General features: G+C 37.3%; 1 protein-coding gene across 8 annotated transcripts in view; it reads right to left on the bottom strand.

Annotated features, from left to right (window-relative positions):
- NBN (nibrin) overlaps positions 1 to 12,725 on the bottom strand; it is a 57,163-nt gene that overhangs the window by 36,136 nt on the left and 8,302 nt on the right. For all 8 annotated transcript variants that reach the window (XM_069600637.1, XM_069600641.1, XM_069600638.1 and 5 more), the window contains exons 5-7: positions 10,823 to 10,926; positions 1,529 to 1,646; positions 813 to 1,006 (exon numbers count right to left, since the gene is read on the bottom strand). In XM_069600637.1, the coding sequence (XP_069456738.1) occupies positions 813 to 1,006; positions 1,529 to 1,646; positions 10,823 to 10,926 (416 nt within the window). The remainder of the gene's footprint in view (positions 1 to 812; positions 1,007 to 1,528; positions 1,647 to 10,822; positions 10,927 to 12,725) is intronic.

Genomic DNA, 12,725 nt, shown 5'->3' with positions numbered 1-12,725 from the left:
TAAGGTCTCCTCAGACAACCATTTTGCCTTTTGGATTTCTTTTTCTTGGGGATGGTTTTGATCACCACCTCCTACACAATGTTACAAACCTCCATCCGTAGTTCTTCAGACACTCCATCCATCAGATCTAATCCCCTGAATCTATTTGTCACTTCTACAGTATAATCATAAGGGCTTTGATCTGGGTCATACCTGAAAGGTCTAGTGGTTTTTCCCTACTTTCTTCAATTTAAGTCTGAATTTGGCAATAAGGAGTTCATGATCTGAGCCACAGTCAGCTCCTGGTCTTGTTTAAGCTGACTGTACAGAGCTTCTCCATCTTTGTCTGCAAAGAATATAATCAATCTGATTTCGGTGTTGACCATCTGGTGATGTCCACGTGTAGAGGCTTCTCTTGTGTTGCTGGAAGAGGGTGTTTGCTATACCAGTGCGTTCTCTTGGCAAAAACTCTGTTAGTCTTTGCTCTACTTCATTTTGTACTCCAAGGCCAACCTTGCCTGTTATTCCAGGTATCTCCTGACTTCCTACTTTTGCATTCCAGTCCCCTATGATGAAAAGGTTATCTTTTGGGCGGTGTTAATCCTAGAAGGTCTTATAGAACTATTCAGCTTCAGCTTCTTCAGCATTAGTGGTTGGGGCACACACTTGGATTTTGGGATATTGAATGGTTTGCCTTGGAAACGAACCAAGATCATTCTGTCATTTTTGAGATTGTATATGCCTTTATATTACTATGTGGAGTATAAATAATTTACATATAGAATAACCTACTTTCCCTTAAAAAAAAAAACTAATAAAGAATTATTCTGTACCTTTGGAGTATATCCATAATTGAATGAATCCATTTTTTCTGAGAGTCAGGAATTAAAGTCTGTGAATCTGTTAGTCCTGCATCAACAACACAAGTTCCAGGAGCTGAAAAGAAACTATCATCTTCTTTATTTTCTTCTGTTATCAACCTAGCATCTCCTCCTCCAAATATAACTGCTGCACTTAATTTTTTATGCTAAAAATGGGGGGAAAAAAGGAAAAAAGTAATGAACAGCCATAATTAATTTCTTGAATACATGTTTAAATTAAATGATCCTACTTCTTGACAGGACAATCTGAGCTTCCATTAGGAGAAAACCCCTAGTTCACTAGGTACCATTACTGTCCCTCATTACACAGTTCTGGAACTGTGAGCTTATTTATATTTTTCCACCTATAACATAAACTTCTGGAACTCTCAGTTCATCACATAGAAGACATTCAACAGCTGCTAACTAACCGAACAAATTAGAAGTTAAAAGTTTTTGGTCTCTTCCTTGTATATATTTATATAAACTTAATTAATCAGCCAATTAACAGATATTAAGAAATGCCACAGTCATATACATGAACACTGGGCAAGTTCTGGTGCCTAGGCAGTTTTTTATTTCCCTTCAGACATTGACACAAGATCTCAAAAGGAAATGTACTAATAACTGATAATAATTTATCCTAGTTTATAACATTTTCTTCAGGAAAATTTAGCTTATAACATTACCTGCTTGGCATTTAGAAAGACAAATGTTTTCCCTTTGAAGATTTGTTTTCTTTCCTGGCGTCCTGATAGATCAATATTTTTACTTTCAATAGCTGGTTCATCAACAGGTGGGTAAAAACTATAAAAAATTAAGTATATTATAATTACATACTATACTGCACATTAAATTTGTAAACAGAATTTGGCAATCTGGACTAGAAAACTAGAAAGGCTTAATTTCCATAATACAACTGTATTGTTAAAGAGTTTTACCTGGGACTAAAGGACTAAAAATACCAAAATGCTTTTACTATAAATATAATGACAGGTGCAACACAGAACAGCAGAACTGTTCTGTATTTTCTAAAACTACATAATGTAAGAGCAGGCAATCCTAACAAGAGACAATTACATATATATAAACCAAACGATTATGCAAATTACAAATGGCTGAGAGAAGTAATACAAAGCTTTTAAAAAGTGATAAAAGTAAAACCAAAACTGACAAAAAAAAGTAACAAATGGTTGAAATACCATCCATTAGAAATCAAATTCTATTTGCATATTAGACTTGCTTGCATGAGCATCAGCCTCTCCACTGTGCCTGACTCTTTGAGACTTCAAGGACTGTAGCCTGCCAGGCTCCTCTGTCCATGGAATTTTCCAGGTAAGAATACTGCAGCAGGTTGCCATTTCCTACTCGGATCTTCCCAACCCAAGGATCAAACCTGTGTTTCCTGGTTCTCCTACACTGTAGGCAGATTCTTTGCCACTGAGCCACCTGGGAAACCTCATCGTGTTTGGTTATAAATCTCTTTGGAGAAGCTCAGGAAATTTTAGAACCTACATTTTGTCAGTTTAAATAAAATTTTCAAAGATTTAAAAACACAATCTTTTAGCTCTTTAAGGTAATACTCTCCTTAAGGTAATACTATAAACACATCTTAGTCATCCATAGATATTAGGGAATAGAAGAAAATAGAAATGTAAAACCAAGAAATAATTACTAAAGCTTCTCATCAGTCCATAGTTTCAACATTCTATATAGTCAGTTCTTTTGTTAGAGCTATTAACTGACCAGTCTTTTAGTTTCTCTACCTTCCAGTAAAAATTACTAATGTTCATGGATAGACAATATTGTCAACATGTCAGTTCTTCCCAACTTGATCTATAAAAATAAACGCAATCCAAATAACTTGAGAAGAACAAGGTTAGAGTACCGACACTACCAGAATTCAAGGCTTAATATAAAGTGGCAGTAATCAAGAGAGTGTGTTGCTGACGAAAAAGAGACAGATCAGTGGAAGAGAACAGAGAACCCAGAAATGGACTCACATAAATAGAGTCAACTGATCTTTTACAATGGAGTTTACAGTCTTTTCAACAACTGGTGATGAAACTGGACATTCACATATTAAAAAAAAAAAAAAATTTACACTCAGATCATATACTTTTCACAAAAAATAACTCACAATGGATCATAGACCTAAATATAAAAGCAAAAGTATAAAACTCCTATAAGATAACATAGGAGAACATCTAGATGGCCTTGGATATGGAGATGACGTTTTAGATATAACACCAAAGGCGTGATCCATGAAATAAATAATTGATAAGTGAGACTTCATTAAAATTAAAAAGTTCTGCTCTGTGAAAGATAACGTCAGGAGAATGCAAAGACAAACCACAGACTGGGAGAAAACATTTGCAAAACACAAATCTTATAAAGAACTGTTATCAAAAATATATAAAGAACTCTTAAAATTCAACAATAAGAAAACAAACAACCTGATTTTTAAAAACAGCTGAAGACTTTATTAGATACCTCCTCAAAGAAATATAGAGAGCAAATATGCATATGGAAAGATGCTTAGTATCATCATGTATCATCAAGAAAATGCAAATTAAAGCAAAGAGATACAATACACAATTAAACTTTATAATTTCCTAAACTTTCATTTACCATGTTTGTTTCAGGCTAATGTATCTTTTGGGTCTGTGATTTTATTACAAGATAATAAGTTAACTTATACCCATTTCATGGATGTTGGCAGAAGACAGGAGACTCCTGGGTCAGAGAAAAGCCAGCAGTAAGCCTCACTGTGTTTGCAGCAGCTCCCCTAATACCAAGTTCCATGGGGATGACACAGATGGTACCTCCCCAGAGCAGTGTTACAATGAACTTAGGAATCCATCCATTTTATAAGAAGCTTTCAGCAGCCCTGCTCTTTGTCCTTGGAAGGAGATATTACTTCATCCCTCCAGGTTTCTCACTGTAAACAGAACCCTGAGAAATGGCCTAGGCATAGGGCAGTCAGAGCCTTACACTGTTGAAATATTCAGCTAGTTTTGTGTGATGTAAGGACTCTCTTCCAACAGTGTTTTCTCAAAGCAATGCTTGTTGTTTGAAATAAAGTAACTGAGAAAGCACTCTGTAATATGAGAAACTCTGCAAATTTTCAAATAAAAGGAAACTCCCTTTTTCTTGAGGGATCATTTTTTTAATATTCAGACATAAACAATATTTTAACGGACTTCCTATATTAGAGCACAGAGTATCAAAATTAAATACTTCTTTTAAATTGAATCACCTATAATGGTACTTCTATAACAGTGTAAGAAAATCAGACATCACTAACCACATCAGGTACTCTATCTTACCCCTGACTTACTCTGTTTCACGGTAACAGTGCAGAGATGCAGACATAACTGCAACAAAAGGACTACACTTTTTGTTAGGTAAAAATATTATAGCTTGCTTGCTTGCATGTTTATTTTTTATGTCATATCCTTTTATAAACCATCTTACTACTATTTAATATCTTAAATTTAATCTTTTTTCTATTTAGTAACTGAGTACACAGTCTTGCATAAACATATCAAAATGGATCCCAAAAGGTATATGAATCTATTAAGGCAAAAAACTACATAATTTAAAATAGTATTAAAACTTGATTATCAAACATGAACTAATAGTCTTTCCTAGTAAACACTGAGTTAGGAGTTATTGAACAATCTTAGAGTAGGGATGTTTCATTACACCCACTAAAGTTAATACAGTCAAAAGTTGAAGTCAGAAAAAAAACTATGCTTAACCTAAAGTAAAAACAACAAAAAAGCAAGTTGAATACACTGATTCTAAATAAGTAAGAATCAATGACTGATTCTAAAAATTCCAAAAACCATAAAACATATCACCAGTAGTAAAAACTTATCATATCCCTCCATTCCTAAGTAATCTAGAATTAAAATGGTTTATTAGCTGTAACAAGAGTCATTATTTACAGTATTTATCAACTTTTCTAGGGAGACTCATAATAGGCACTAGGCAAGTTGGGCTTCCCTGACGGCTCAGCTGGTAAAGACTCCGCCTGCAATGCAGAAGACCCCACATCGATTCCTCAGTCAGGAAGATCCCCTAGAGAATGGATAGGCTATCCACTCCAGTATTTTTGGGCTTCCATTGTGACTCAGCTGGTAAAGAATCCAGTGCAATGCGGGAGATCTGGGTTCGATCCCTGGGTTGAGAAGGTCCCCTGGAGAAGGGAAAAGCTACCCACTCCAGTATTCTAGCCTGGAAAACTCCATGGACTATGTCTATGGGGTCGTAAAAAGTCCAAGAGGACTGAGTGACTTTCACTTTCAAGTTGGTAGTAAGTGAAGTTTCAGAGGAGAGATCAATGCTTTCAAGTTCTCACAGGGATCTAGGACTCAAAAAAGGTTAAGAATCATCTATTTCAAAATCTCAGGAATTCTCTGGTGGCCCAGTGGTTAGGACTCCATGTTTTCACTGCTGAGGGCCTGGATTCAAACCTGCAAGCCACTTGGTATGGCCAAAAAATAAATAAAATATGATGATTCCTTTCTAGAGGAAAGCATATTATCTGTTAACCAGATAATAAAATACATGAGACCTCCCAAGTGAAAACTGAAAACAAAGAGAAAATCTGATGTTCAGTTACTTTTAAAAGCAAATACACATTATCAGGTATAAATAGTTTGTAAAAACATCTGCACTGGGCAAATAAGTTTAAAATAGCTAGTAATATTTTATATATATTTTATGTACATATACACATATATGTATTAAAGGAGAAAGGGAGACTACACTAAAGCCTTTGACTGTGAGGATCACAACAAACTGTGGCAAATTCTTAAAGAGATGGGAACACCAGACCACCTTACCTGACTCCTGAGAAACTTGGATGCAGTTTAAGAAGCAATAGTTAGAACTGGACATGGAACAAAGGACTGGTTCCAAATTGGGAAAGGAGTATGACAAGACTGTATATCGTCACCCTGCTTATTTAACTTATATGCAGAATACATCATATGAAACCCAGGTGGGATGAAACACAAGCTGGAATAAAGATTGCTGGGAGAAATATCAACAGCTTCAGACAAGCAGATAATACCCCCCTAATGGCAGAAAGCAAAAAGGAACTAAAGAGCCTCTTAATGAAACTGAAGAGGAGAGTGAAAGAGCTGGCTTAAAATTCAACATTCAAAAAATGAAGATCATGGCATCTAGTTCCAAAACTGGTGGCAAATGGAAAAAAAGTGGAAGCTGTGACAGATTTTCTTTTCTTGGGCTCCAAAATCACTGCAGTGAATGCAGCCATAAAACTTAAAGACGCTGACTCCTTGAAAGAAAAGCTATGACAAACCTAGACAGCATATTAAAAAGCAGACATATCACTTTCCTGGCAAAGGTCCGTATAGTCAAAGCCATGCCTTTCCAGTAGTCATGTACAGATTTGAGAGTGGGACCATAAAAAAGACTGAGCACTGCAGAACTGAAAATATCTAGTACCAGAACTGTGGTACTAGAGAAACTCTTCAGATTCCCTTGAATAGCAAGACCAAACCAGTCAGTCCTAAAGGAAATCAAATTCTGAATATTCACTGGAAGGACTGATACTGAAGCTCCAATACTTTGGCCACCAGATTTGAAGAGCTGATTCATTGGAAATCACCCTGATGCTGGGAAAGATTAAGGACAGGAGCAGAAGGGGGCAACAGAGGATGAGACGGTTGGATGCCATCACCAACTCAATGAACATGAGTTTCAGGAAACTCTGGGAGATGGTGAAGGACAGGGAAGCCTGGCATGCTGCAGTCAACAGGGTTTTAAAGAGTCAGACACAATTGAGCAACTAAGCAACAACAATATTTTAAAACTGGTAATGAAATAATTAGCATGAGTAAACCACAATCACAGAAAACTACTCAATCTGATCACACGGACCACAGCCTTGTCTAACTCAATAAAACTATGAGCCATGCCATGTAGGGCCACCCAAGACGGAAGGGTCATGGTAGAGAGTTCTGACAGAATGTGGTCCACTGGAGAAGGGAATGGCAACCACTTCAGTACTCTCGCCTTGAGAACCCCATGAACAGTATGAAAAAGCAAAAGGATAGGACACTGAAAGATGAACTCCCCAGGTCAGTAGCTGCCCAATATGCTACTAGAGATCAGTGGAGAAATAACTCCAGAAAGAATGAAGGGATGAAGCCAAAGCAAAAACTATACCCAGCTGTGGTGTGACTGGTGATAGAAGCAAGATCCGATACTGTAAAGAGCAATATTGCATAGGAACCTGGAATGTTAGGTCCATGAATCAAGGCAAATTGGAAGTGGTCTAACAGGAGATGGCAAGAGTGAACACTGACATTCTAGGAATCAGCGAACTAAAATGGACTGGAATGGGTGAATTTAACTCAGATGACCATTATATCTACCACTGTGAGCAAGAATCTCTTAGAAGAAATGGAGTAGCCATCATAGCCAACAAGAGAGTCTGAAATGCAGTACTTGGATGCAATCTCAAAAACGACAGAATGATCTGTTTGTTTCCAAGGCGAACCATTCAATATCACACTAATCCAACTCTATGCCCCAACCAGTAATGCTGAAGAAGCTGAAGTTGAACGGTTCTATGAAGACCTATAAGACTTCTAGAACTAACACCCAAACAAGATGTCCTTTTCATTATAGGGGACTGAATACAAAAGTAGGAAGTCAAGAAACACCTGGAGTAACAGGCAAATTTGGCCTTGGGAGTACAGAATGAAGCAGGACAAAGGTTAAAGAGTTTTGCCAAGAGAACACACTGGTATAGCAAACACCCTCTTCCAACAGTACAAGGGAAGACTCTATACATGGACATCACCAGATGGTCAATACCGAAATCAGACTGATTATATACTTTGCAGCCAAAGATGTAAGCTCTATACAGTCAGCAAAAACAAGACCAGGAGCTGACTGTGGCTCATCATGAACTCCTTATTGCCAAATTCAGACTTATATTGAAGAAAGTGGGGAAAACCACTAGACCTTTCAGGTATGACCTAAATCAAATCCCTAACAATTATACAGTGGAAGTGACAAATAGATTGAAGGGACTAGATTGGATAGACAGAGTGCCAGATGAACTATGGATGGAGGCTTGTAATGTTGTACAGGAGGTGTTGATCAAACCATCCCCAAGAAAAAGAGATGCAAAAAGACAAAACGGTTGTCTGAGAAGGCCTCACACACAGCTGAGAAACAAAGAGAACCAAAAGGCAAGGGAGAAAAGGGAAGATATACCCATCTGAAAGCAGAGTTCCAAAGAACAGCAAGGAGAGATAAGAAAGCCTTCTTCAGTGATCAGTACCAAGAAACAGAGGAAAACAATAGAATGTTAAAGACTAGTGATCTCTTCAAGAAAATTAAAGATACTAAGGGAACATTTCATGCAAGGATGGGCACAATAAAGGACAGAAATGGTATGGACCTAGCACAAGCAGAAGAGATAAGAAGTGGCAAGAATACACAGAAGAACTATACAAAAATGACCTTCACGACCCTGATAACCATGATGGTGTGATCACCCACCTAGAGCCAGATATCCAGGAATGCGAAGTCAAGTGGGCCTTAGGAAGTATCATCATGAATGAAGGTAGTGGAGGTGATGGAATTCCAGTTGAGCTATTTCAAATCCTGAAAGATGATGCTGTGAAAGTGCTGCACTCAATATGCCAGCAAACGTGGAAAACTCAGCAGTGGCCACAGGACTGGAAAAGGTCAGTTTTCATTCCAATTCCAAAGAAAGGCAATGCCAAAGAATGCTCAAACTACCACACAATTGCACTCATCTCACACGCTAGTAAAGTAGTGTTCAAAATTCTCCAAGCCAGGCTTCAACAGTACGTGAACCATGAACTTCCGGATGTTCAGCTGGTTTTAGAAAAGGCAGAGAAACCAGAGATCAAATTGCCAACATCTGCTGGATCATCAAAAAGGCAAGAGAGTTCCAGAAAAACATCTATTTCTGCTTTATTGACTATGCCAAAGCCTTTAACTGTGTGGATCACAGTAAACTGTGGAAAATTCTGAAAGAGATGGGAATACCAGACCACCTGACCTGCCTCTTGAGAAAACTATATGCAGGTCAGGAAGCAACAGTTAGGACTGGACATGGAACAACAGACTGGTTCCAAATAGGAAAAGGAGTACATCAAGGCTGTATATTGTCACCCTGCTTATTTAACTTATATGCAGAGTACATCATGAGAAACGCTGGGCTGGAAGAAGCACAAGCTGGAATCAAAACTGCCGAGAGAAATATCAATAACCTCAGATATATAGATGACACCACCCTTATGGCAGAAAGGAACTAAAGAGGAACTAAAGAGCCATTTGATGAAAGTGAAAGAGGAGAGTAAAAAAGTTGGCTTAAAGCTCAACATTCAGAAAACGAAGATCATAGCATCTGGTCCCATCGCTTCATGGCAGATAGATGGGGCAACAGTGGAAACAGTGGCTGACTTTATTTTTCGAGGCTCCAAAATCACTGCAGATGGTGACTGCAGCCATGAAATTAAAAGTCGCTTACTCCTTCGAAGGAGAGTTATGATCAACCTAGACAGCCTATTAAAAAGCAGATTACTTTGCCAACAAAGGTCTGCCTAGTCAAAGCTATGGTTTTTCCAGTGGTCATGTATGGATGTGAGAGTTGGACTATAAAGAAAGCTGAGTGCTGAAGAATTGATGCTTTTGAACTGTGGTGTTGGGGAAGACTCGAGAGTCCCTTGGACTGCAAGGAGATCAGTCCATCCTAAAGGAAATCAGTCCTGAATATTCACTGGAAGGGCTGATGCTGAAGCTGAAACTCCAATATTCTGGCCACCTCACGTGACGAGCTGACTCATTAGAAAAGACCCTGATGTTGGAAAAGATTGAAGGCAGGAGGAGAAGGGGACGACAGAGGATGAGATGGTTGGATGGCATCACCAACTCAACTGGCATGAGTCTGAGTAAACTCTGGGAGTTGGTGATGGATAGGGAGGGCTGGCATGCTCCAGTCCATGGGGTTGCAAAGAGCTGGACACGACTGAGCAACTGAACTGAACTTAGTTAATACTTAATTTAAATTTGTAGTAAAATATTTAATTTGCATAGAATTTTAGATTTTTTTTAAACTTCCTCAAATCTGTTATGTCATTTAGACTATAAGCTACTGACCTACATTTTAAGTATGTTCTTATGTTGACTAAAAACACTCACCATTTTATAGTGACCAGTACTCTAACCATGCAATCTGAAAAGAAAAATCACAAGTATATTTCTCCCAAACTGCCATTTATGTTACTGCAGATATGATGCTGCAGTAGGTACAGTAGACAGATCCTCAGTCTGGTGGTTTTCAAATTTAGCACAGCATCCAAAAAATTACGTAACTAAGAAAGCTATTATGAATCTTTCCAGATATTGCAATTAGTTACATTTCTTTCAATAAGCACCTATTACAATTCAGTAAGCTCGGACTTAATGTATACCAGTAGTTAAAATAAATAATACTAATAATACGAAATACTTAAAACATTGAGCACGACAGGTATTAGCCTCATTTTTCAAAGAAGGTAATAAGCTCGATTTCTAAGGCCACAGCCCTGTTCATATTCTGGTCCAAGACTCCAGCTCTGTAACGGGGCTGCGGCACCTCACAATTCCAGGTGCCCTGCGTGCACGATGCCTGGCCCCAGCATGTGTGTCCACTGGTCCTACCTCGGGGTCATTACTATCCTTTAATATTTTTCTTTAAATGTTGGCACACATGTCATATCTGTTTCACCAGGATAAAGAACAATCAACAAAGAATTGCTTGGGAAACTTTCTGCAGATACTAACAAAAAATTTTCATTAATAACACCGAACTGTAATGTTACATCCTGATATAATCAATAAAGAGGGAATTAACCTAAATCAAGCCAGTGCAATCATATTTTGTATGTCATATTTTGTTATATTTCAAATACACAATATACCTTTCAATTTCTGGAGGTTGTTTCTTGGACTGAACTGCTTTAAGAAATTCAGTAAAATATTCTGGTTTTACAATCGGACGCCCACAAATGAGTGCACATATTGTCTAAAAAGAAGAAAACATGTGAATACATATACTCATACCCTAGTTTTTTTAAAGTTCTATTTTTCCTTGCATCACTTTAAATTTATAACAGAGATACAATCTATAAAACAGAAGTCTGTTTTGTGTCATGGCTTACTTTTAGTGTACAAATCCCTATAAAATCACTTGATTATAAGAAGCTACCAATCACAATATATGAGGGGGATAGACTGGGAGTTTGGGGCTGACATAAATACAGTGCTATATTGAAAATAGATAACCTACTGTATAGCACAAGGGACTCTGTTCAATAACCTGTAGTAACCTAAATGGGAAAAGAATTTGAAAAATAATAGATATATGTATATGTATAACTGAATCACTCTGCTATACAACTGAAACTAACACAACATTGTGAAATCAACTCTATTCCAATAAATACAAAAATTAAAAATAAACTGTGGTAACCGAAATTCATATAAGTTAAGATCCCTAAAAAACAAAGGTCTATATGCTAGAAAAGCAGTAAGACCAGTGAAATAACAAATAAACATAATACATGGGCAAATTCAAGTATCAATTAACAATAACTATTAAAGGTGAAAAAAAAAGAAGTCACAAATTACAGTACTGATATAAAAACTGCTGGAGGCGGGCCCGAACAACATAACAAAATACAAGTCAATTTAAAAATGTATACCAATTACAAAAACATTAAAATGTATATCTTAGAATTAAGGAAATGTAACATCTGCCCTAGAGAAAACAGTATCAAGAGATAAACATGAGACAGATCTTTCAGTGATTATATAAATTATGGAATAGTATTTTTAATGGAGAAGGAAATGGCAACCACTCCAGTATTCTTGCCTGGAGAATCTCAGGGACTGAGGAGCCTGGTGGGCTGCCATCTATGGGGTTGCACAGAGTCGGACATGACTGAAGTGACTTAGCAGCAGCAGAAGTCTTTTTAAGAAAGTATATAAAAGAATAACTGGTGTTGAACAAAAAGCTCAAAGTAAGTATACACAGGTGGAGTAGAGGAAGAAACTTCACCTAGCAGGTGAATTAAACCATAGCCTCAAATAAGTTATATCCACAGTTTGAGAAAGATTAAAAAATATCACCACTGGCAATGAAAATAAAGAAGATTCAGCATAATTCTAAGAAATAATCCAGCTAAAGAGCTTGTAAGTGTGCTTCTAATAAACACGGGGAATTACCTAAATGTCAGCAAGCAATTTAGGGTACCTCTCAAGAATGGAATCTGAAAGTTATGAACCTCAAATATGAATGAAATAATTGACTTCCTGCATGAAGCAGTAATGAGCAATTCAACACTGGACTGAGTAAGCTCCAACACATGTGATCTTGGGCAAAGGATTTAGTTGCTCCAAGCCTCAGTTTCCTCTTTAGAAAACAAAAGCTGAACTGAATGTTTACGTTCCCTTTTGGTTCTAACATTCAATGATTTTAAAAACAAACTAACCTGTAGTGGGGGACAATTTACAAAAAAAAAAAAATAAATACAGTGACAAATTTCTTTTTGGTACATGATTGATCAGAATATTGAAAAAGGAGTATTGCTCTACAAACCATTGCTGGAATATATACAGTACTCTCTAATATGCAGGGACTGATGGTCATTAGCATCCCAGTCACTGGAACAGGATGTACTATGGTAAATGGAAGCTGGTTTCCCAGTCTGTCAAAGACTGAGTAAAGTATCTTTCAAGACCACCTAACTGTCTTTGCTCTTACTTTATATCCAGCAAGCAAGGGCTTGATTACCTATTTCATGTCTCAGGGACCTTGGTATC

Source organism: Ovis canadensis, chromosome 9 (assembly GCF_042477335.2).
Source record: "Ovis canadensis isolate MfBH-ARS-UI-01 breed Bighorn chromosome 9, ARS-UI_OviCan_v2, whole genome shotgun sequence".
NCBI lineage: Eukaryota > Metazoa > Chordata > Mammalia > Artiodactyla > Bovidae > Ovis > Ovis canadensis.
This window is presented reverse-complemented; position numbering and strand designations above follow the sequence as displayed.